This window comes from Callionymus lyra, chromosome 5 (genome assembly GCF_982586985.1).
Source record: "Callionymus lyra chromosome 5, fCalLyr1.hap1.1, whole genome shotgun sequence".
Classification (NCBI taxonomy): Eukaryota; Metazoa; Chordata; class Actinopteri; order Syngnathiformes; family Callionymidae; genus Callionymus; species Callionymus lyra.
In genome coordinates, this window is record NC_141822.1 from 11,527,319 (window position 1) to 11,551,586 (window position 24,268).

General features: G+C 45.3%; 2 protein-coding genes across 2 annotated transcripts; both read left to right on the forward strand.

Moving 5' to 3' along the window:
- Positions 1-182: 182 nt before the first annotated feature.
- Positions 183-13,823, forward strand: zfyve16 (zinc finger, FYVE domain containing 16). The gene is made up of 18 exons (XM_087790871.1): positions 183-360; positions 2,243-2,355; positions 2,526-4,273; positions 5,054-5,150; positions 7,783-7,959; positions 8,021-8,151; positions 8,259-8,448; positions 9,439-9,561; positions 9,984-10,139; positions 10,239-10,463; positions 10,548-10,630; positions 11,240-11,344; positions 11,415-11,565; positions 11,978-12,058; positions 12,128-12,290; positions 12,353-12,458; positions 12,528-12,704; positions 13,191-13,823. The coding sequence occupies exons 2-18, from the start codon at positions 2,286-2,288 to the stop codon at positions 13,347-13,349; spliced, it is 3,942 nt and encodes a 1,313-aa protein (XP_087646997.1). The 5' UTR covers positions 183-360; positions 2,243-2,285; the 3' UTR covers positions 13,350-13,823.
- A 309-nt stretch (positions 13,824-14,132) lies between these two features.
- Positions 14,133-22,557, forward strand: sec14l7 (SEC14-like lipid binding 7). The gene is made up of 12 exons (XM_087790872.1): positions 14,133-14,217; positions 14,328-14,403; positions 17,256-17,299; positions 17,376-17,438; positions 17,508-17,696; positions 18,224-18,319; positions 18,393-18,453; positions 18,896-18,979; positions 19,053-19,159; positions 19,247-19,386; positions 19,464-19,621; positions 22,143-22,557. Exons 1-12 carry the CDS (start codon positions 14,164-14,166, stop codon positions 22,247-22,249), a joined length of 1,179 nt encoding a protein of 392 aa, XP_087646998.1. The 5' UTR covers positions 14,133-14,163; the 3' UTR covers positions 22,250-22,557.
- The last annotated feature ends 1,711 nt before the right edge of the window (positions 22,558-24,268 follow it).

Below are 24,268 nucleotides of genomic sequence, written 5' to 3' on the forward strand. Positions count from 1 at the left end.
TTTATATTAAAAATTTGAAAGTCCGATATAATATTTAGATTTTCATTCATACAAATAAAATAAAAATCATGAAAAAAAGAGAATTTATTTTAAGATATTTTTCCTGAATCTATTTATTCAATGAATTTGTCTAATAGGTTTGTTTGTTTTTGTTTACTCTGACGTCACCGGAAGCTGCTCGCAGGTCGTGTGACCGACCATCATGGCCGCCGTGTCTCCCTGAAAAACTCTGCTACATTCCAAAGTGAACCTCAACGATGGTGCAGCTTCTTCGGTGACGGCCCTGCGACCGTCTGTCGGGACGGGAGGAGAATGTTCTGGTTCGAGTTCGACCCGAGAATGCGAGAGTGACAGCCGCCGGTGAGGCTAACTACTTAGCTTAACATTAGCCGGGGCTTGCTGCGTCCAACAAGCTAATGACAACTTTACGAAAGTTATTTTAATATTTTATTTTGTTTGTTTTTTTGTTTAATGACCCGGGTGTGTCGACTCCTGGCCACGGCGTCACGGTCGACTGTTTGCGGGTAGTCGTCGTACAAAGAGCTGTCAAGGGCTGTGGACTCAGTGTTGTTGTTGCTAGTGCTACACGGTACTTGCTATTGATCACTTCGATCGCCTTCGACTGATGGATTATCTTATGTGAACGCGGAAGGCATTTCGAGGAGTTTACTCGACGCCTTTTTTAAAAACAAGTTGGACCTGCTTCCATGAGATGAGGCAGAAACATAAAACACACAAAGTTCCCTGAAGCAGCATCTTATAATAAACACACGCAACACAATATTATGTGGAGTTTCCACAGCACACACAATTGAACTTGAAATACATGCATGAAGTATAATTGATACTTGTGTGATTTAGGTTCATTTTGTGTGTGTGTCAGAAATCAAAATACTTCAATTGTGTACAGATAAGGAAAAACAGAATAATTCATAAAGTTGCATCCAAGAGCTCAAACGATAAGTTTGTTGCCTTGAGTTGGTAACATTTGTTTTTCTAATTCAATTATCAGAGACATTTGTTGCTAGTATTGTAAACACAAAGCAGGATTTTCTTTTTGTGGTGGTAGTACAGAGTAAAATAATTAAATAAAGATAAACAAAATGAGCAAATAGAAAAACGGGGACCGAGACAGATATTCTGCGGCACCTATTATGCTACGACATACTTTATATTGTCCCATGGATATAGAATTGTCTCTTTTCCAAGATAAGTTCTGCCTACAAAAAAAAAGATACAATGAAATAAGATACACAATAATAATAAACACAATAAATACATACAAATAATTAAATAAAGAATAGTGAAATAAAACCAGTGTATATTAAATAAAGTAATGATAAATATTTAGTCAACAACAAACATTAGTACACATGAACAAGTACAGATGTGTCACAACACAAATGAAACGCAAGGCACACATTAAAATTAAATATACTCAATGTAATGGGCTGAAAGGAGCGTCAAAATCTCTACTTCCTGCAGCGTGGTTGTACAAGTCTGGCAATGGAGTCGCTGTTCAGTGCCATCAGAATTTTCTGAAGCAGGTGAGAGAGGTTTTTCCTTCATGGAACACCTTGAACCCACCTCCTCCACTGAGTCCAGGGAGCAGCCCAGGACAGACCTGTCCATAGAATAAGTCTGATGCCACCAGAGAGTAATAGAAGGTACTTAGGAGTGTTCCCTGGACACTAAAAAACTTCCAGTTATTCAAAATTACTTTATCCAACTCTAATTTAGTAAGTTAGATGGTTAAAATGTTTAACTATTTTGCACATTAAGAATGAAACATTTTCACTCCTAAACTTTTATATTACATTATTCACTTGGTTACAGGTGTTTTATCTGCTGTGGTAGGACTAGACACATTCCTGAACTAAAATGTAATTCATTTTTCTTTAATTTTGAGTGAGACTGTAACAACACTTGACAACTAAAATAACTCTCAATTTTATAACTGACTCTAAAACTGCTGGTCGTTTCCATTGAAGTCTCACTCCCTTCATTGCTCCAGCTCTGTGTTGTTTTAACACAATTACTTCTAATAAAAGTAATTATTCTGAAGTGTTGGTCGAGAGACTCATAAGCGTTTTAATAACAACATGTCTGTAGACGTTGGTGAATATGCACCGTTTAGAAGGAAACTTCTCTATGACGGTGTTTGAATTACTCAATATCTCCTGAGTTAATGTGTAAGTGAAGGAGGGACCTGAAACTTAGACGGACTTCCTTCTTTCCACAGATCTTCTGGTGCCTCTCAGGATCAGCGGACCTCTTCGTCCAGCATGGACAGCTTCTTCAAGGCAGCTGTGTGCGACCTGGACAGGCTGCTGGACGACTTGGAGCTCAGTTCAGGTGAGAAGTTTGATACTCGTAATGTTTAAGTTTCCCTCCTCTGTTTGAGAAGATCAGATGTTGGTGGTCGGTAAAGAGAAATGTTCCTCTTGACATTTGGTTCTGAGATGTTTCCTCTCCATTTGTAAGTTTCTTCATGTCTTGGTTCTTCTCTGCCTTCTTTTTTCTAGACGAGCACGAGAGCCGCCCTCCTTTCTTGAAGCCGTCCATCTTCTTCTCAGAGCCGTCCGTCGCCCCGCCAAGCCTTCCTGACCTCAGCGCTCTTCACTATGGTTCTGCCAGCAGTGGTCAGGAGCCCCCAGCTGGTCAGAGTCCTGAGGATGGAGAGGACATGGGTCAGCCTCTCACTGGAGTGGACCTGCTCTCCTCTGTTGACCGGGTCGCCGCACAGCGCTCGGCTCCTCTGTGTCCGGACCGAGCTCTGAAGCCAGTCTGCGACCTCGTGAACGACACCAGCTCTGCCATACTCGTCCGGTCTGACAGCCACGATGCCTTCAGTCCGCTGGATGCCCTTGGAAAGCAGATGGAGGAGAAAGAGGAGGAGCAAGGGGGTCTGCTGGTGGACTTTGACGCCCCGGTGATGACCCTGGAGGACGGCTCTGCTCAGAGAGTCTGGTCTCAGAGTCAGAACGGTTCTGAGGGTGTCGATGGATTCTCTGGCTCACTCAGTCTGCTCGATGTCATCCTTCCTGCAGAGATTGAATCAAGCGAGTCCCTGGTGGGACCTGAGAGACCACCCGAGGCTGTGGAAAAACTTGAAGAGGAGTACGCAGAACTAGCCTGCAAACTCCAGGAGAACAATTCTTCCCCACTTCCCAAGGGTCCAGATGGACTGGACTCGGAGAGCCCAGTGTGCGGTGAAGAGGACTCGCCTTCAGCTAGTGCTGAAGGTTCACGTCTGTCCTGTCTGTCTCTCTCCATGTGTGGAGCTCTGACGACACCTGCAGCTGAGGAGTGTGAGGACGTGGTCCCTCCTCAGATCGACCCAATCCTGGATCAGAGTCGATCCAATGAGCTTGCTGGCCCTGCATTACTTCACCAGCTGGCTCAGGTTCCGGTGACTCCAGACCAGCCCTCTGACCCAGACCCAGCTGAGTCTCTGACCCCCTGTGAGCCCAGTCCGGTCCAGCAGCCAGAGACTAGTGTCGTCGAACCCTCCTCCTACCATTCTGAGCCCAGTCCAGTCCACCTATCCGAGTTTGGGTTCGAGTATCTCCCTGAGAGCGACCAGGCAGAGCTGCTGGTCACTGATGAAGAGCTTGATGCTTTCCTGCTGGCCCACGGAGAGTCTGGGCCGAGCCGGGCTGAACATGGCTGCACTGCAGAACTGCACAGTCTTGATGATCAGAACCGTGCTCTAGAGGAGGAGGTTGGATGTTGTCATCATGACCCAGATGATCTGGCAACTCCAGAAAGTGACAGAACCATGTTTATTCCTGTGGGAGGAAACCAGAATTGTGGTCCGGACCAGGCAGAACCTGCCTCCCCCACCGACTCTCTCCAATGCAGCAGAAGTTCTGTAGACCCGTCCTCCTATGGAGGCGCCAGACCTAAACAGCTTTACTGCCTAAGATCGCCACCAGCAGGAGAAGAGAGAGAAGAGCAGGTCAGCGGTTCAGTGGAAGGTCCAGACACAAACACAACGGTGAATCAGACCAATCCAGATTCCTCGTGTCCGGTTCAGGAAAGTCTGGATTACAGCTACGATGAACTCTCTGAGCCACCCAACTACCCTGAGGATCCTGTCGCAGATGGTTTGGGACCAGCAACCATAAACGAGGAGGAGGAAGAGGAGGAGGAGCAGCTGGGCAGCAGGCAGCCAGCCTGGGTTCCTGACGCCGAAGCCCCCGCCTGTATGAACTGTGACCAGAGATTCACCTTCACCAGGAGACGCCACCACTGCCGCGCCTGTGGGAAGGTCAGAGGTCATTCTCATTGTCACAACACATGATATGACTCTTGAAGAACAACATGCTCAATTAATTTCAATTTAATTTAAAACCGCTTTATCTCAAGACAGTTTAAACTTGAAAATACCCTCATGTGTTGCTTGAATAAGAAGTTAATGTCTGAAGGTAGAATTATTTGCGGTCAGTAAGGGGTTACAGGTTGATGCTACTAATCCACAGTGCTGCAGTGTACGTCTAAATAAAGAGACAAAAGCATATTCTCTTAAAAAGCACAGCAGGTATAAATAGCTTCATTGCACAGGACCTTGACCCACTTTCGAGTCCTGAAGCACTGATGTACTGTAGATATACAGAGCTGCTGTGTCACTGACAAAACATCCAGATAAACCTGATCAAAGTGTACCAATAAGACTTTAGACTTCCTCTTCCTTGTTCTGAACTAGCTCACAGGATTACTGTGTTACAGTAAACACGAAGCTGGACATTTGAAATATATCAGACTCAATTTTTTTTTTTAATATTGAACTTGTGTTCAGGACCAATGTGATTTGGTGAGAAATACTGTGCTGCTCAAGTGTATTGATATGTGTCACGATATGTTATAAATATGTTATAAATATGTTATATTAAAATGTATTGTAATACTGTAGTAACAACGATATATTTTTAGTATTGTCAAGTTGAAACCAAAATATGTCAAAACATCAGCTTTAAAAGTTGTAGTCCCTTTCAATCCTGTTGCTGGTCATTGAAACCGTCTCCTGATGATGATGTCATGTCTCCCTCAGGTCTATTGTAACATCTGCTGCAACCGCAAGTGCAAACTGAAGTACCTGGAGAAGGAGGCGAGGGTGTGTGTCATCTGCTTTGAGACTATCCACCGAGGTAAGGTCCAGTGGGATGGTCTCACTTTCTATCTATCTCCAGACTGACGCGTCACGTGGACTGTAGTAACACTCTTGAAGCATAAAACAATGTGGGAGATGTCTGACTGACAGTGTTTTGAGTGGACCAACATTCCATATTCAACTCTTAAGCCCTATTCGCACAGAATTAGTATTACCTGGGGACCTCTGGTAATTTGTAATAATTACGGAGTGTAATTAATTATGAATGTCTGAGTTTTTAATCCCGTGCGAATGCGCCATGTCTGTGATTTGTAATGTAATGTTTCACATGACGAAAGTAAAGAAGACGTGCAGCTACAAACTTGGTTGCAGCCTAGTTGTTTCCCACACGAATACACTTGGTTACACTTCTGTAACAGACTGTGTCTCTTCTGTAAGAATAATGTTTGGGCAAATGTATGTGCAGGGCAGCGCTCACGCTGTTGAGCGTCTGCACAAGTTGAGAAACGGAAGAGAATAAACGGTTGTCCACTTGATCTTCTCTGAACAATTGGTTACACTAACTTTCTCTTTCAATAATTGCGCCTTTTTTTTATCTGTATCTCTAGGTAATGTCAGTAAAAATTATTATTTTACAGACATGGCTTATCCAGTGAGAATGCACTTAAAATAACACGGAGGAGGGGGTTTACAAAACCATAGAGCAGAAATAAACCTATAGGAGTGGCATGTTATTGTGGGTAGCATAAGGCCAACTAGTATAATATAACTGCTGTGCTATCAACTTGACCAGAATGTTGGTGCTGTATTGACATTATTCATTGTTTGTGTATTAATGCAAATGTGTGAGTTATTTATTGAACTTACTTTTTCTGTTTATTGATCTTCAACTGAATAGTATTCTTTATGCCTGGCAGAGGTGATATGAGGATGACCAAAGAGTGACCCTGTCATTGGTCAAGTGTGCTCTTGCAGCACATATAGTTGAAGATATACTTCAGACCTCTATCGTCTGCTGTGTAAAGGCACTAATAGAGTCTATCGAATCTACTTTTCATTTTGTCATGATGAGTGGTCTAAATCCATTCAGTTTTATTAGTACTGTCGGGTCGTTTCATTGGTCTGATGTGACGAGGATGTATTGACAACATGAAGCTCGTTGGCCTGTAAAAATCCATCAATTAGCTTGGATAGTACAGTGAACTGGACTTCTGAGCAGTCACAGCAGGGGGTCATCGACTGGACCTGCAAGTCAGAGTCCAGAAGCCTTTGTTCTTGATGTTCCTTTAATTCAAACGTGACCGGCTGAAGTACGATGAAGTACCTCAGTACTTGTTTGGTATTTTTTTGGTGGCTCGATTATACCAATATTTTATATTGAATTTGAAAGACTTTTGAATAATTTAAAAACTAGCTCATAACTAAAAAATGTGTGTATGTAAATATCAAAAAATGAATTCAATGATTAAAAAAACAATGAAATGTAAAAAATCGTATACATTTAACATTGGATTGAACCAGTCAATTGTTAAACACTGATATACTTCTATATCCCTTATCACCTTGTATTACCCGTTATATAAATCTGTGCCACCAGAGGGAGCTGTTGTCGGCTGCTTATAGTTAAGAGTGATGAGTGTAGGGTGTTGTTGTCGTCCCTCGGTGCTGCTCTCTTGTCCTCAGAAAAGATGGAGATCAGATAAGCTTTATGCTGACTTGACATTCCTGCTAGTTGACTGTTTTGTGGCCCAGATGGTCCCCAGAGTTCACGATGAGAGCCCCCCCCCCTTTCTTTTTTCAGTGTTGATTTGCCTCTCGGCCTCACTTCTTTCTGATGACTCACTCTTTGAACTGAAAATAGCCTTCGCGTCATGAATGTTTCAGCGCTTGCTCTCGGCAGCTCTTCCTGCGCACTCCAGTTTGTGTTTGGTGGCAGGATCAGTGAAGGTTTTAAAATGCTGCAGCGTGGACGGGGGATGGGAGGAGGAGGAGGAGGAGGAGGGCAGCTCTGGCACTCGTCCTTGATGGACCATGTGACGATCTAAAAGAAGGAGGTGATCTACTTTCTGTGACAGCCGAGTGACGTCACGCTCCTGCTGCTCCTCCTGTGTTATCGCACACACACCTCAGCCTCCGGCTAACATGCTAGCAGCTCTGCCAGAGACCAAGGCAGGGATGAGCAGCAGCAGCGTGTGGACCAGGACTCGCGACGATGCGGTAAGATGTTTGTGCTGCAGTAGATGTTTTTGTCTTCTGTCTCATGACGACGATCACCTTCAAGTTGTTGTTGTTGTTGTTGTTGTTGTGGCTCATGAGGGAGACTTCAGTATGACAGCGGTCCAGGTTGGCGGGTGGGGGGGGTCATGTTCTCGAGTGTTGGGGGGTCATGAGTGATGGAGGTTATGAGGACCACGGGAACTTTAGTGTAACTTCTGTGAGTTCATGGAGTTTGTTGATGGTCCACTGGGACTTGAACTTGCGTCAGCAGCTCTTTGTGAAGTTTTTGTGTTGCGTCCTCAGAGGGGAGGAAATCAGAGCACATATGTGTCGAACAAGAGTAAATAAAGCTGGTGGAGCTGAAGGGGTTTGAGCCGCAGTGGTCAGTGGACCCTGTGGATGTGACCTTGGAATTTTGTTCTCATGACCTTGTGCTACTTCTTGTGATCCAGCTCAGGCCATCGAGCGGATGATGAGTCCGACAGGTCCCAGTCCGAACCCCAACATCCCGTCTGAGTACTGCAGCACCATCCCACCCCTGCAGCAGGCCCAGGCCGCCGGCACGCTCAACTCGCCCCCTCCCACCGTCATGGTGCCAGTGTCCGTCCTCAAACAGCCCGCCAACGATGGTACGGTGTGACCCGGTACTGTCCTCGGACCCTCCGTGACTCTTGTGCCCCTGCTCCTCAGCGTGTCATCGGGAACAGAAGAGGGTCTGGTTTGCGGATGGAATCCTACCCAACGGAGAGGTGGCTGACACCACCAGGCTGAGCCACCGCAGCAGCTCACAGGACTTCAGCCTGAGCCCGGACCAGAACACTGTAAGACCCTCCAAAGTTCTGTAAAGAGTTGATGTACCATGACGTGTTTCTGAGTCCCTCGATTCCAGATTGAACTTCCAGTACTGAACCAATTCCTCTTGTTTCAGACGGATCATCCGGGGGCTGATGCCCCCCTCTCCCCGGCTGAGGTGGTGCGACTAGCGCCGTCCGGACCCTGGGACTTCTCCCTGCTGTGTGGGGTCAGCGGTGCTGTCCAAAAAAAGCCCAGTCTTCTGCCTGACAATGAGGATCAGCTTCCACCTCTGCTGCTCCTCACTGGAGAAGACGGAGCTGGAGGTCAGTGCTCTCTCCTCTCCTGCTTTATTTTCTCTCCTCACCTGCTTTCTTTTCTCTCCTCACCTGCTTTCTTCTTTTCCTTCTTCTCTCATCACCTGCTTTCTTTTTCTCTCCTCACCTGCTTTCTTTTCTCTCTTCACCTGCTTTCTTTTCTCTCCTCCCCTGCTTTCTTCTTTTCCTTCTTCTCTCCTCACCTGCTTTCTTTTCTCTCCTCACCTGCTTTCTTTTCTCTTCTCACCTGCTTTCTTTTCTCTCCTCACCTGCTTTCTTTTCTCTCCTCAACTGCTTTATTTTCTCTCCTCACCTGCTTTATTTTCTCTTCTCATCTGTTTTCCTTTCTCTCCTCACCTGCTTTCTTTTCTCTCCTCACCTGCTTTCTTTTCTCTTCTCACCTGCTTTCTTTTCTCTCCTCACTTGCTTTATTTTCTCTCCTCACCTGCTTTCTTTTCTCTCCTCACCTGCTTTCTTTTCTCTCCCCACCTGCTTTCTTTTCTCTACTCACCTGCTTTCTTTTCTCTTCTCACCTGCTTTCTTTTCTCTCCTCACTTGCTTTATTTTCTCTCCTCACCTGCTTTCTTTTCTCTCCTCACCTGCTTTCTTTTCTCTCCCCACCTGCTTTCTTTTCTCTCCTCACATGCCTTCTTCTTCTCCCTCTTCTCCCCTCACCTGCTTTCTTTTCTCCTTCTTCTCTCCTCATCTTCTTTATTTTCTCTCCTCACCTACTTTCTTCTTCTCTCCTCACCTGCTTTCTTTGCTCTCCTCACCTGCCTTCTTCTGCCTCTTCTCTCCTCACCTACATTCTTCTTCTCCCACTTCTCTCCTCAACTAAATTCTTCTTATCCCTATTCTCTCCTCACCTAAATTCTTCTTCTCCCTCTTCTCTCCTCACCTTCCTTCTGCTTCTCCTTCCTTTCTTCCATCTATGTTCACCCACTTCCTCCCTCATTTCTCCTCCCTCACCCTCTCATCCTGACTCCTCTTGTGTTCCAGACGTTCTGGTGGAGGAGAGTCCAGCCCCTTGTCAGATCAGACACTTGTTGGAGGAGGGTGGACCTCGACCTTTAACCTTTGTGCTCAACGCCAACCTGCTGGTTAACGTAAAGCTGGTCACATGTTAGTGTCGATTCTTACTATGTCACATGATCATTCTTACAAAGTCACATGATGATTCTTCAATGTCACGTGACTATTCTAAGTCAGTGGGTGATAAGTTTTAAATTCCAATATCTGAAAACGTACAACCAGATTCATTTTTTATCTACAGAAGACTTACTTTGAGTGTTATTATTATTATTATTATTGTTATTATTATTACTTCTGCGTTAAGTTCACACAGTTGTAATTACACTGTTCGAACAGTAGGGGGAGCCAGAGACAACCATGACTTAACATAGTGTCGCTTTGATACACAAATGTTTTTCATCTTTCTGTCAACTTATGTGCGTGTCCACTGTTGCACTCACACAAATGCACACAATAACACACACACACTCTGCTGGATGCTGCCGTGGTCACATGGTGTCTGTTTCTCTCAGACGGCGGTCGGAGCTGCTGGTGTTTTGGTTCAGTTGGTCTTCAGGCGCTCGGTCAGAAGGAGCTGGTGTTCCTGCTGGAGTGTCTGCCTGATGAGAGGACTCTGCCCCGAGACCTGTTCTCTCTCTGTCTCAGTGTCTACCAGGACGCTCGGAGAGGTTAGACCCAGTCCCCTACTCATCCACACACACACCTCAAGAGACCCCCAGACAGCACAGACAGGAGGAGGGAGCTCACCTGGGCTTTTGTTTTTCCAGGGAAGTTTGTGAAGGAGCTGGACAACGTCACGTTCACCAGCAGCTTCCTTGGTAGCAAAGACCACGCCGGGATGGTCTTCTTCTCTCACACGTGCCAGCCGCTGGAGGATCTGACCCTCCCGGACCACCCTTTCCTGTTCGGCCTGCTGGTCCAGAAGCTGGAGGTTCCCTGGGCCAAAGTGTTCCCGCTCAGACTGCTGCTGCGGCTCGGAGCAGAGTATAACGGTCAGTTTTACTGCTGTGGCCCCGGCTTGCTGGGAAGAGTGTCTGACAATGACATCTAGTAAAAACACAAACTTTCTCTTTCAGTGTATCCAACGACACTCGTCAGTGTCCGACACAGAGTGTCTGTGTACAGAGAGACTGGACACACCATCATGAACCTGCTCGCTGTAAGAACACAAACACACGCAACTACACACACACACCCACACACACCCACACACACCCACACACACCCACACACACCCACACACCCACACACCCACACACTCACATACACACTATCATGAACCTGCTCGCTGTGAGAACACAAACACACGCAACTACACACACACACCCACACACACCCACACACCCACACACACACACTCACATACACACTATCATGAACCTGCTCGCTGTGAGAACACAAACACACGCAACTACACACACACACCCACACACACACACTCACATACACACTATCATGAACCTGCTCGCTGTGAGAACACAAACACACGCAACTACACACACACACCCACACACCCACACACACCCACACACACCCACACACACACACACACTCACATACACACTATCATGAACCTGCTCGCTGTGAGAACACACACAAATAAACATAATCGTGAACCTGAACCACGCACACACGCACGCACACACGCACACACACACTCTCTCATTTAAAAACTCTTATATACACAGACACCAACACATTCTCATAAACGCACACACACACTGACTCTCTCTCATACACACACTGACATACACTCGCATGTTTACAGGACTTGAGGAACTACCAGTACAGTCTGGCGTCAGTGGAGGGTCTGAGAGTTCACATGGAAGTGGGTCACATTTACATTGATGTGCCCAAGTGCAGCTTCCACGAGGTGAGGCCAGGACCAGAACCTTGGGGGTCTGGGATATGTTGGTGGGCTGACGTTGTAAGGGGTCTTCCAGGTCCAGAAAGTTGTCAACTCCTCCAACGAGCACGTCATCAGTATCGGCGCCACCTTCAGCCCAGAGGCCGACTCTCACCTGGTCTGCTTCCAGAACCAGGACGGGGCCTACCAGACCCAGGCCAGCAGCATGCCGGGCAAGACCCGCACAGGTGAATGCCCTTGTCAAGGGTAGAGGTGTGAAAAAACATTGATACACTAAAAATATATTTTTTATATAATTCATATCTTTTTTCTTTTTTTTCAAATCACATTTTATTTTTATCATAGTTTCATGGTTTACGCCGTTTGTTCATTTTTGTGTTGCAAATAATCTTCTGGCCTCTAGATGGCAGCAGTCATTACGTCCTCCACAGATAAAGGAACAATTAAATCCTGCGTAATTTTGGCAATGACTGAGGACGAGAGGATACAGTTGACTCCAGCAGCTTTTAAAGCTGATGTTGGACATATTTTATATTTACAAATATATCCTTGTTCCTACAGTATCTCGATATATGGTTAAATTGGATTCTTGCCAATACACACCCGTAGTCTCCTCTGACCTAAGACTCTTCTCTGCAGTGACCGGCGCCAGTTTCGTGGTCTTCAACGGAGCCCTGAAGGCCTCGTCAGGGTTCATCGCCAAGTCCAGCATCGTGGAAGGTGGTTCCAGGCCAGGCTTCAGCAACATGGGCAGAACCCTCAGACTAAACCTGTTGTGCTTCCCCTCAGATGGGCTGATGGTTCAAATCCCTCCTGAGACCATGGAGTCCCTGCGGACGGCGCTGAGGGAGCAGACGGACTTCCACATCCAGTGCGGTCGCAGCGACGGCGGCGAGGTGAAGGAGAGTGTGACGCTGCGCTGGGTCAACTGGTCCAAACCAGTGGTCACCAGGTATGTACTGTAGGTACGTCACCAGCTGGGGGCGCCATTTTCAAAGTTGTTCGTTTTGGCAGCAGGAAGAGCGGCGTGGACGGGAAACCTCTGGACGGAGCCGTCAGCGTCCGAATGCAGCAGGACACTGAGTTTGAGTCGGAGTCTCAAGTCATCTGTTGTACTGAGGTCAGTCCTTGCCCCTCCCCCCACAGCTGTGAGCAGCACACGTGACTCAGTGACTCGTCTGTCCTCCAGGTCTTCTATCAGTCCAAGTCTCCGGACCAAAGCCTGTCGTCCATCCTGTCCTCCTGCAGCGTCTTCCAGAAGGACATCGCAGTGGCGGCCTGCGGCGCCCTCGCGCCTCACCTCGCCGTGCTGACCTCCAGCGGCATCAACTCGCTGTCACTCCGAGTCTGCACGCAGCCCGACATGGTAACGCGTCACAGTGAGAGTCATGTGATCAGAAATTCATTTTTAAATAGTTTTAGCAAAATTATTTTAAGAAAGAATGAAAAAAATGTTATATTAGATCATTAAATAATTTAATAAAAACAAATGCAACATCAATTAGTCTTAAAGATAATTCAATGCATTAAAACAAAAACATTTATCCCTTGTGTTCCTGGGTCAAGGTGACCCGAAAGCCTGAAAACAAATCTGTTTGTGGTATCCCTTGTGTTGCCTCTTGGTCAAGGTGAACGACCTTTACCACTGCATATGCATTTCTGGAAGGCAGGGACGTCGTTGACCTCGACCCAGAAACAGCACAAGGGATACCACAAACACATTTGTTTTTCGTGCCTTCGGGTCACCTCGACCCTGAGATAACACAAGATTTAAGGAAATTTAATTTTAGATCTCTTAAATGTCAGATTCAATCGTTGAATGTTCTGATGACACTGGCGTACGTCCACGCAGGTGGAGTACCTGGCGGGCTCCGGCGGGAGGCTCCTCCCACAACGCTACATGAACGAGCTGGACGGCGCTCTGATCCCCGTCATCCACGGCGGGAACACCAGCGTTCCTCAGATGCAGCTGGACCTGGACTTCTGCTTCTTTATCACTCTTTCCCTCTGACCGCTGCTCCAGACGTGACGGGAATGAATCAACTTCCTGTATGACCATCATGTGACCATCATGTGACCATCCTGCTGCGGCTTCATCTCTGGTCACCCCCCCCCCCCCCTCCCCCAACCCCCCGTGAATGTCTCCATGGAAACGAGCGAAAACATTTTTAAACCGGTGACGACTGACGACAGACTCAAAAGATTGTGACGCCTCATCTCTGCCGTTTCTCTATGAAATGAACCAAGAAATGAAATTTATTTTCACACGATCATGGACTTTTATATGCTGACCTCAGCGTTTGTAGCTCCTGAGAGACAGACGGGTCGAGTGAGAGTGAGACGGGCGAGCCGTTGGAAAGAGAGAGAGAGAGATCCGGGTCGTCTGAGTGAGTCTTCCTCAGCAGCTGGTGGTTCAGTTGTGTAGCAGAATATTTATTCAGCACTTTGATTTGTGAAGATTCTTTAAAATAAAATTTGAATTTATCGAGTGTGTTTGTTTTATCAAGGTGTGTGTATGAGTGTGTGTGTGTGTGTGTGTGTGTGTGTGCAGGTTGATTCGCTCTGGTCTGAGCACCTCCTGGATGACCCTGCTGGACTCCACATGTGGAGAGACATTGAAAGTTGTGTAGCTGGGAGACCCTCGTCACCTGTGAAGGTACCTGGACCAACGTTGTTGAACAAATAATGTGTATTTGGCAAGGGTTTCGGGGGGAGGAGGGGTGGTTTCAGTGGGGCGTGGGGGGGGGGGGCGGGTCGGTTGCCTTCAGTGGGAGAGTGTTTGTGGGTCCAGAGTTCCAGCAGCACTCGGTGGGAGCAGCAGCATCATGAGTGGACGTGTGGGAGACCTGAGTGAGAACCAGCTGGAGTGTCTGAACAAGGTGACCTTTGAACCCTGCAGCGCTCCCGAACACCCCAACTCTTGTCTTCAGCCCCCGATGACGAGTCTGATGATCCAACAATCGACTGTTTTTTTTTGTTTTTCTTTCAGTTCCGCTCCAGAATCCAGAACCTGCTCCCGGACCTTCCAGAACAACATGACCACTTCCTGCTGCGCTGGCTGAGAGGTAACACACACTAACACTAACGCACACACAAACGCACACCATGAGCAGTTTGAGGAGCTCACTTGATGGACATGTGACGTCGATGCACCCTCGCAGCTGAACTTTGACCTTCCACAAAGTAAATATTCTACACAAACCGACTTTCAACCGACGTCAGCTGAGGGGCCCGGTCCTGGGAGAGGCCCTGAGGTGTCCCTCCTGATGATGGTTCGAGTGACATGTTTTTAACTGATCTGGTCATATTTATTGAACACTTGATTGATGTCTTAGCTTCAAGACATTCATCACCCCCCCCCCCCCGCCACCCTCCACTCATCTGGCAGGGGAACCCGTCATGTGGGTTCAGGGTTTTTCAAAAAAGTGGTTTTGGGCGTTTCCCGGACTCTCCACCAGGAGGAGCTCACAGAAATCTCAGATGTGTTTTTTTTCGATTTGTGGCTCAAAGTTTCCATCAAGTACACAACTATTGTGTTGATGATTTCATTAAACATTCAAAGAGACGGAGAAACGACTTGAAAGTGAGAGAAAAAAAAATGAAAGTCGCATGTGAAGGTCACTGATAACATCTGTTGATAAGAGTCAACACACAGTTCTCAGAACTGTTTAACACAAAGTTCTGCAAACATAAACCTCACCACTCAGTAACCGTCCAGCTCATTGATAGACAAGATTGTTGTTGTGTGTGTCTGTGTAGTCTGTGTAGTTCTTTGATTTTGTTGTTACTGTTGTGTTCTTGTAGGTAGTGTTACTGCTGTTGTGTTCTTGTGATTGTTGTATTTGTCTTCTTGTGGTTGTGTTTGTTGTTTTTGTGTTCTTGTAGTTGGTGTTATTATGCTCGTTGTGTTCTTGTAGTTGGTGTTATTACAGTCGTTGTGTTCTTGTAGTTGGGGTTATTACAGTTGTTGTGTTCTTGTAGTTGGTGTTATTACAGTCGTTGTGTTCTTGTAGTGAGTGTTATTACAGTCGTTGTGTTCTTGTAGTTGGGGTTATTACAGTTGTTGTGTTCTTGTAGTTGGTGTTATTACAGTCGTTGTGTTCTTGTAGTGAGTGTTATTACAGTCGTTGTGTTCTTGTAGTTGGGGTTATTACAGTTGTTGTGTTCTTGTAGTTGGTGTTATTACAGTCGTTGTGTTCTTGTAGTGAGTGTTATTACAGTCATTGTGTTCTTGTAGTGAGTGTTATTACAGTCGTTGTGTTCTTGTAGTGAGTGTTATTATAGTCGTTGTGTTCTTGTAGTTGGGGTTATTACAGTCGTTGTGTTCTTGTTTTGAGTGTTATTACAGTCGTTGTGTTCTTGTAGTTGGTGTTATTACAGTCGTTGTGTTCTTGTAGTGAGTGTTATTACGGTCGTTGTGTTCTTGTAGTGAGTGTTATTACAGTCGTTGTGTTCTTGTAGTTGGTGTTATTACAGTCGTTGCGTTCTTGTAGTTGGTGTTATTACAGTCGTTGCGTTCTTGTAGTTGGTGTTATTACAGTCGTTGTGTTCTTGTAGTTGGTGTTATTACAGTCGTTGTGTTCTTGTAGTTCGTGTTATTATGCTCGTTGTGTTCTTGTAGTTGGTGTTATTACGGTCGTTGTGTTCTTGTAGTTGGTGTTATTATGCTCGTTGTGTTCTTGCAGTTGGTGTTATTACAGTCGTTGTGTTCTTGTAGTTGGGGTTATTACAGTTGTTGTGTTCTTGTAGTTGGGGTTATTACAGTTGTTGTGTTCTTGTAGTTGGTGTTATTACAGTCGTTGTGTTCTTGTAGTGAGTGTTATTACAGTCGTTGTGTTCTTGTAGTTGGGGTTATTACAGTTGTTGTGTTCTTGTAGTTGGTGTTATTACAGTCGTTGTGTTCTTGTAGTGAGTGTTATTACAGTCGTTGTGTTCTTGTAGTGAGTGTTATTACAGTCGTTGTGTTCTTGTAGTTGGTGTTATTACAGTCATTGTGTTCTTGTAGTGAGTGTTATTACGGTCGTTGTGTTCTCGTAGTGAGTGTTATTACAGTTGTTGTGTTCTTGTAGTTGGTGTTATTACAGTCGTTGTGTTCTTGTAGTTGGGGTTATTACAGTTGTTGTGTTCTTGTAGTTGGTGTTATTACATTCGTTGTGTTCTTGTAGTGAGTGTTATTACAGTCGTTGTGTTCTTGTAGTGAGTGTTATTACAGTCTTTGTGTTCTTGTAGTTGGTGTTATTACAGTCGTTGTGTTCTTGTAGTGAGTGTTATTACGGTCGTTGTGTTCTCGTAGTGAGTGTTATTACAGTTGTTGTGTTCTTGTAGTTGGTGTTATTACAGTCGTTGCGTTCTTGTAGTTGGTGTTATTACAGTCGTTGTGTTCTTGTAGTTGGTGTTATTACAGTCGTTGTGTTCTTGTAGTTGGTGTTATTACAGTCGTTGTGTTCTTGTAGTTGGGGTTATTGCGGTTGTTGTGTTTTTGTAGTTGGTATTTTTGCGGATATTGTGTTTTTGTAGTTGGTGCTTTTGCGGATGTTGTGTTTTTGTAGTTGGTGTTATTACAGTCATTGTGTTCTTGTAGTTGGTGTTATTACAGTCCTTGTGTTCTTGTAGTTGGGGTTATTGCGGTTGTTGTGTTTTTGTAGTTGGTGTTTTGCGGTTGTTGTGTTTTTGTAATGGTGTTATGCTGTTGTTGTGTTCTTTTTTTCGGTGTTATTACGCTCGTTGTGTTTTTGTGGATGTTGTGTTTTTGTAGTTGGTGTTTTTGCGGATGTTGTGTTCTTGTAGTTGGTGTTATTGTCTCCTGAACGTCACACCACTGTGCTCTGCATGTTGAGTTGGTCATGTGTTGTCTTCAGGTCCAGGTCCAGGTCCAGGTCCAGGCAGGTCATAATGTTTCTTACTTGTGTGTCTGCAGCTCGGAACTTCAACGTGTCGAAGGCGGAGCTGATGATCCGAAAGGTGTGTCTGATTTGCTTTGAGTGTGTGTGTGTGTTGTGGTTGCCGAGCAACAGGACTGATATTTCTCCTCTGGCAGCACGTGGACTTCCGGTGCCTGATGAAGGTGGACTTCATCATCTCGGACTGGACCCCCCCCGAGGTGCTGACCCGTCCAGTGACCCATTAGTTTTCTGGTCTGGGACGCACCCTGACAGTCTGTTTCCTACAGGTGATCCGGCGCTACCTGTCTGGAGGGATGTGCGGGTACGACCGGGACGGAAGTCCGGTCTGGTACGACGTGATTGGATCTCTGGACCCGCGAGGACTCCTCATGTCGGCCTCCAAGCAGGATTGCATCAAGACCAAGGTCCTCCACATGGAGCAGCTGCAGAGGGAGTGCAGGAGACAGAGCTGCCAGGTATTGATGCACCTTCATCACCGTCATCGTCTTGACCTTCATCATCTTTATCATCATCATCATCTTTATTACCATCATCTTCTTGACCTTCATCATCTTCTTCTTCATCATCATCTTTATCATCATCTTCTTCTTTATCATCATCATCATCTTCTTCTTCATCATCATCATCTTCATCACCATTATCTTCTTGACCTTCATCATCTTTATCATCATCATCTTTATCACCATCATCTTCTTGACCTTCATCATCTTCTTCTTCATCATCATCTTTATCATCATCTTCTTCTTTATCATCATCTTCTTATCATCTTTATCATCATCTTCTTCTTCATCATCATCATCTTCATCACCATTATCTTCTTGACCTTCATCAGCTTTATCATCATCATCACCACCATCTTTATCACCATCATCTTCTTGACCTTCATCATCATCTTTATCATCATCTTCTTCTTTATCATTATCTTTATCATCATCTTCTTCTTTATCATCATCATCATTATCATCATCATCTTCTTCTTCAGTTAGGGAAAAATGTGGAGTCCGTCACTTTGATATACGACTGTGAGGGACTTGGACGGAAGCACATATGGAAGCCTGTGGTGGAGACATACGGAGAGGTGACACCTTCAGCATCATGACCTTCATCATCATTGTCATCATCATTGTCATCATCATCTTCATCTCCCTCAGATCCTAACCATGTTTGAAGACAACTATCCAGAAGCACTGAAGAGAGTTTTCATCGTCAAAGGTGTGTGTGTGTTTGTTAGCAGATGCTGGTTGTGTATTAGTAAGTAAATAAGTTAGTGTGTGATTATGACTTGTGTGTGTGTCTGTGTGTATAAGTATATTCAAACATATGTTTATTTTGTGTATGTTTGGGAGTGTGTACGTGTGTGTGTGTCTGTGTGTATGAGTGTATTCGAACACATGTTTATTTTGTGTATGTTTGGGAGTGTGTATGTGGGGGTGTGTGTGTCTGTTTGTGTGTTTATGTCTTGTGTGTGTGTGTGTGTATGAGTGTGTTCAAACACATGTTTATTTTGTGTATGTTTGAGAGTGTGTATGTATGTGTGTGTATATGAGTATATTCAAACATATGTTTATTTTGTGTATGTTTGAGAGTGTGTATGTGTGTGTGTATGTGCCTCTTAGAGTGTGACAGTGAGTTGATGACATCATTTCTATCTCAGCTCCAAAGTTGTTTCCTGTCGTCTACAACCTTATCAAACACTTCCTGTCTGAGGAGACCAGGAAGAAGATCCAGGTGTTGGGAGGTGAGTGAGCGCCTGCGGTCATGTGACCATGTGTGACTGTGTCGAGGTCATGTGACCAGGTGTGTGTCTGCAGGTGACTGGCAGGAAGTGCTGCGTCAGCACATCGAGCCCTCGCAGCTGCCGGAGGTCTACGGAGGATCTCTGAGGGATCCGGATGGAGACCCTCGCTGCAGGACCATGGTCAGTACACACAAACAACACAATCACAGCTACACCAACAACACAACATTGACACACACAGCAACACCTGACTCTGTGTGTGTTTAGATCAAGAGCGGCGGAACCGTCCCGGAGTCGTACTACATCCAGAACTCGGTGCGGGTCGAATACGACGGCAGCGCCACGGTCAGTCGTGGCTCCGTCCTTCAGCTGGACTACACCGTCAGTGAGGCCCACAGTCAGCTCAGGTACCAGCAGAACTTCCTCCGCCAACGGATGCAACACAATTATCAAGACACAACTCTCAACCCTTGTGTATGTTCAGGTGTCAGTTCAGCAGCGATGGTGCTGATATCGGCTTCGGTGTTTTCCGGCGCTCTCCTGACCGACACAACACACTTCTGCAAGTTCTACCGTGTCAGCGCTACAACGCACACCTGGTGCCCGAAGACTGCAGTCTGACCTGCCCTGAGCCTGGAGTGTGTGAGTGACAACAGGCAACACAACAACCCTCATCACGACACTCAAACTACACAACAACCCTCATGACGACACTGAAACTACACAACAACCCTCATCACGACACTCAAACTACACAACAACCCTCATCACGACACTGAAACTACACAACAACCCTCATCACGACACTCAAACTACACAACAACCCTCATCACGACACTCAAACTACACAACAACCCTCCTCACGACACTCAAACTACACAACAACCCTCATCACGACACTCAAACTACACAACAACCCTCATCACGACACTCAAACTACACAACAACCCTCATCACGACACTCAAACTACACAACAACCCTCATGATGACACTCAAACTACACAACAACCCTCATCACGACACTCAAACTACACAACAACCCTCATGATGACACTCAAACTACACAACAACCCTCATCACGACACTCAAACTACACAACAACCCTCATGACGACACTCAAACTACACAACAACCCTCATCACGACACTCAAACTACACAACAACCCTCATCACGACACTCAAACTACACAACAACCCTCATGATGACACTCAAACTACACAACAACCCTCATCACGACACTCAAACTACACAACAACACTCATGACAACACAACAACCCTCATGATGACACTCAAACTACACAACAACCCTCATCACGACACTCAAACTACACAACAACTCTCATGATGACACTCAAACTACACAACAACCCTCATCACGACACTCAAACTACACAACAACCCTCATCAAGACACTCAAACTACACAACAACCCTCATGATGACACTCAAACTACACAACAACCCTCATCACGACACTCAAACTACACAATAACCCTCATGATGACACTCAAACTACACAACAACCCTCATTACGACACTCAAACTACACAACAACCCTCATGACAACACAACAACCCTCATGATGGCACTCAAACTACACAACAACCCTCATGACAACACAACAACCCTCATGATGACACTCAAACTACACAACAACCCTCATCACGACACTCAAACTACACAATAACCCTCATGATGACACTCAAACTATACAACAACACTCATTACGACACTCAAACTACACAACAACCCTCATGACAACACAACAACCCTCATGATGACACTCAAACTACACAACAACCCTCATGACAACACAACAACCCTCATGATGACACTCAAACTACACAACAACCCTCATCACGACACTCAAACTACACAACAACCCTCATGACAACACAACAACCCTCATGACGACACTCAAACAACACAACAACCCTCATGACGACACTCAAACAACACAACAACCCTCATGACGACACTCAAACTACACAACAACCCTCATCACGACACTCAAACTACACAACAACCCTCATCACGACACTCAAACTACACAACAACCCTCACGATGACACTCAAACTACACAACAACCCTCATCACGACACTCAAACTACACAACAACCCTCATGATGACACTCAAACTACACAACAACCCTCATCACGACACTCAAACTACACAACAACCCTCATGACGACACTCAAACTACACAACAACCCTCATCACGACACTCAAACTACACAACAACCCTCATCACGACACTCAAACTACACAACAACCCTCATGATGACACTCAAACTACACAACAACCCTCATCACGACACTCAAACTACACAACAACACTCATGACAACACAACAACCCTCATGATGACACTCAAACTACACAACAACCCTCATCACGACACTCAAACTACACAACAACTCTCATGATGACACTCAAACTACACAACAACCCTCATCACGACACTCAAACTACACAACAACCCTCATCAAGACACTCAAACTACACAACAACCCTCATGATGACACTCAAACTACACAACAACCCTCATCACGACACTCAAACTACACAATAACCCTCATGATGACACTCAAACTACACAACAACCCTCATTACGACACTCAAACTACACAACAACCCTCATGACAACACAACAACCCTCATGATGGCACTCAAACTACACAACAACCCTCATGACAACACAACAACCCTCATGATGACACTCAAACTACACAACAACCCTCATCACGACACTCAAACTACACAATAACCCTCATGATGACACTCAAACTATACAACAACACTCATTACGACACTCAAACTACACAACAACCCTCATGACAACACAACAACCCTCATGATGACACTCAAACTACACAACAACCCTCATGACAACACAACAACACTCATGATGACACTCAAACTACACAACAACCCTCATCACGACACTCAAACTACACAACAACCCTCATGACAACACAACAACCCTCATGACGACACTCAAACAACACAACAACCCTCATGACGACACTCAAACAACACAACAACCCTCATGACGACACTCAAACTACACAACAACCCTCATGACGACACTCAAACAACACAACAACCCTCATGACGACACTCAAACTACACAATAATAACACAATGCTCTCCTCCACAGATGTGGTGTGTTTTGACAACAGCTACAGCTTCCTTCAGTCCAAGCGGGTCAGTTACAAGGTGGAGGTTCTGTCCAGTACCATGTGTGACCCAGCTGACCGTCGGTGACCTGTGAACACGTGACAACAACACCTCCCAGCGGTGGTTCCAAGACAGAACTTGGTCGGAACCAACGACCGCACATCAGCACGGATGTCACATGACCTGCTCATCTTGTCGGTCATGTGACCAAAGCTAATGAACACTTAATTAAAAAAGTCCAGGACATTTGACAGAAGGATTGTGACGTCATTTGACGTCATGACGTGAGGCGCTGTTCGCTCTCTTGTCCAGCAGGTGTCGCTGTGTCTCTCTCTCTGCTCGGCTCATCAGCGGATAATGATGACAAACACGATCATCGTGCGTGTGACTGTGACGTCACCGGAACATTTCTGCAATAAACAGCTGAACAAATAAAAACACCTTTTGTTGACCTGAGACGTGACTCGTGACGACACTGAAGGTTATAAAGAGATGATGTCAGGTATGACTGGAACCATTTTGAAGGTCGTGCTCATTTTTTGTATTAGTGATAGTGAGGATGATGATGATAAGGCAAGGTAAGGTAAGGTAAAACTTATGATGATGAAGAGGAAGATTTAATGATGATGATGAAGAGGATGATGTGATGATGATGAAGGGGATTATGTGATGCTGAAGATTTAATGATGATGAAGAGGGAGATTTGATGATGATGATGAAGAAGAAGATTAAATGATGATTAAGAGGAAGATATGATGTTGATGATGATAAAGAAGAAGATGTGATGATGATGATAAAGAGGAAGATGTGATGATGGTGATGAAGAGGAAGATGTGGTGATGGTGATGAAGAGGAAGATGTGATGATGATGATAAAGAGGAAGATGTGATGATGATGATGATAAAGAAGATGTGGTGATGGTGATGATGATGATGATGAAGAGGATGATACGATGTTGATGATGATGAAGAGGAAGAGGATGATGTGGTGATGGTGATGATGAAGATGTGGATGGTGTGATGATGAAGAGGAAGAGGAAGAGGATGATGTGATGATGATAAAGAGAATGATGTGGGGATGTTGAAGAGGAAGATGTGATGATGAAAGGGAAGATGAGATGATGAAGAGGAAGATGAGATGATGATAAAGAGAATGATGTGGGGATGTTGAAGAGGAAGATGTAATGATGATGATGATAAAGAGAATGATGTGGGGATGTTGAAGAGGAAGATGTGATGATGAAAGGGAAGATGAGATGATGATAAAGAGAATGATGTGGGGATGTTGAAGAGGAAGATGTGATGATGAAAGGGAAGATGTGATGATGAAGAGGAAGATGAGATGATGATAAAGAGAATGATGTGGGGATGATGAAGAGGAATAAGTGATGATGAAAGGGAAGATGTGATGTTGAAGAGGAAGATGTGTTGATGATGACGATGATGATGATGAAGATTTGATGATGATGATAAAGAGGATGATGTGATTATGATGATGAAGAGGATTATGATGATGAAGATTTGATGATGATGATAAAGAGGATGATGTGATTTCGATGATGAAGAGGATGATGTGATGATGATGATGAAGAGGATGATGTGATTATGATGATGAAGAGGATTATGATGATGAAGAGGATTATGATGATGAAGAGGATTATGATGATGAAGAGGATGATGTGATTATGATGATGAAGAGGATTATGATGATGAAGAGGATGATGTGATTATGATGATAATGATTATGATGATGAAGAGGATGATGATGCTAATGATGAAAAGGACGATGTGATGATGAAGGCCTTTGTGACGATGATGAGGATCTTTGTGATGATTAAGGCCATGTGCTTTTACATAAGAGTCAAGTGAACATCTGCAGCAGATGTGTGCCGCATAGGCAGGGAGGGAGTGATGACGCAGCACCTCGGCAGCCAATCAGCGGCTGCGCTGAACTCTGACTAGAGACGAGCATCACTGGCGGAAGGTGGGGGGGGGGTGGGGGGGCGGTTGTTTACAGTCGCTACCTGTCGCGGTCCGGTGGGCGGGGTTAACCGAGGGTGTGTGTGTGATGCGAGCAGGAGGGGGGCGGGGTCGCCGGACGTGAGTA

What these genes read in the sequence shown, in the direction of transcription:
- sec14l7 (XM_087790872.1), top strand. Translation starts at nt 14,164, where the DNA reads ATGAGTGGACGTGTGGGAGACCTGAGTGAGAACCAGCTGGAGTGTCTG. An exon ending in CCTGCTGCGCTGGCTGAGAG is followed by an intron (nt 14,404 to 17,255) that starts GTAACACACACT and finishes GTGTGTCTGCAG; the next exon opens with CTCGGAACTTCAACGTGTCG. An exon ending in CTGCCCTGAGCCTGGAGTGT is followed by an intron (nt 19,622 to 22,142) that starts GTGAGTGACAAC and finishes TCTCCTCCACAG; the next exon opens with ATGTGGTGTGTTTTGACAAC.
- zfyve16 (XM_087790871.1), top strand. Translation starts at nt 2,286, where the DNA reads ATGGACAGCTTCTTCAAGGCAGCTGTGTGCGACCTGGACAGGCTGCTG. An exon ending in CCAAGTGCAGCTTCCACGAG is followed by an intron (nt 11,345 to 11,414) that starts GTGAGGCCAGGA and finishes GGGGTCTTCCAG; the next exon opens with GTCCAGAAAGTTGTCAACTC. An exon ending in GCCGGGCAAGACCCGCACAG is followed by an intron (nt 11,566 to 11,977) that starts GTGAATGCCCTT and finishes TCTTCTCTGCAG; the next exon opens with TGACCGGCGCCAGTTTCGTG.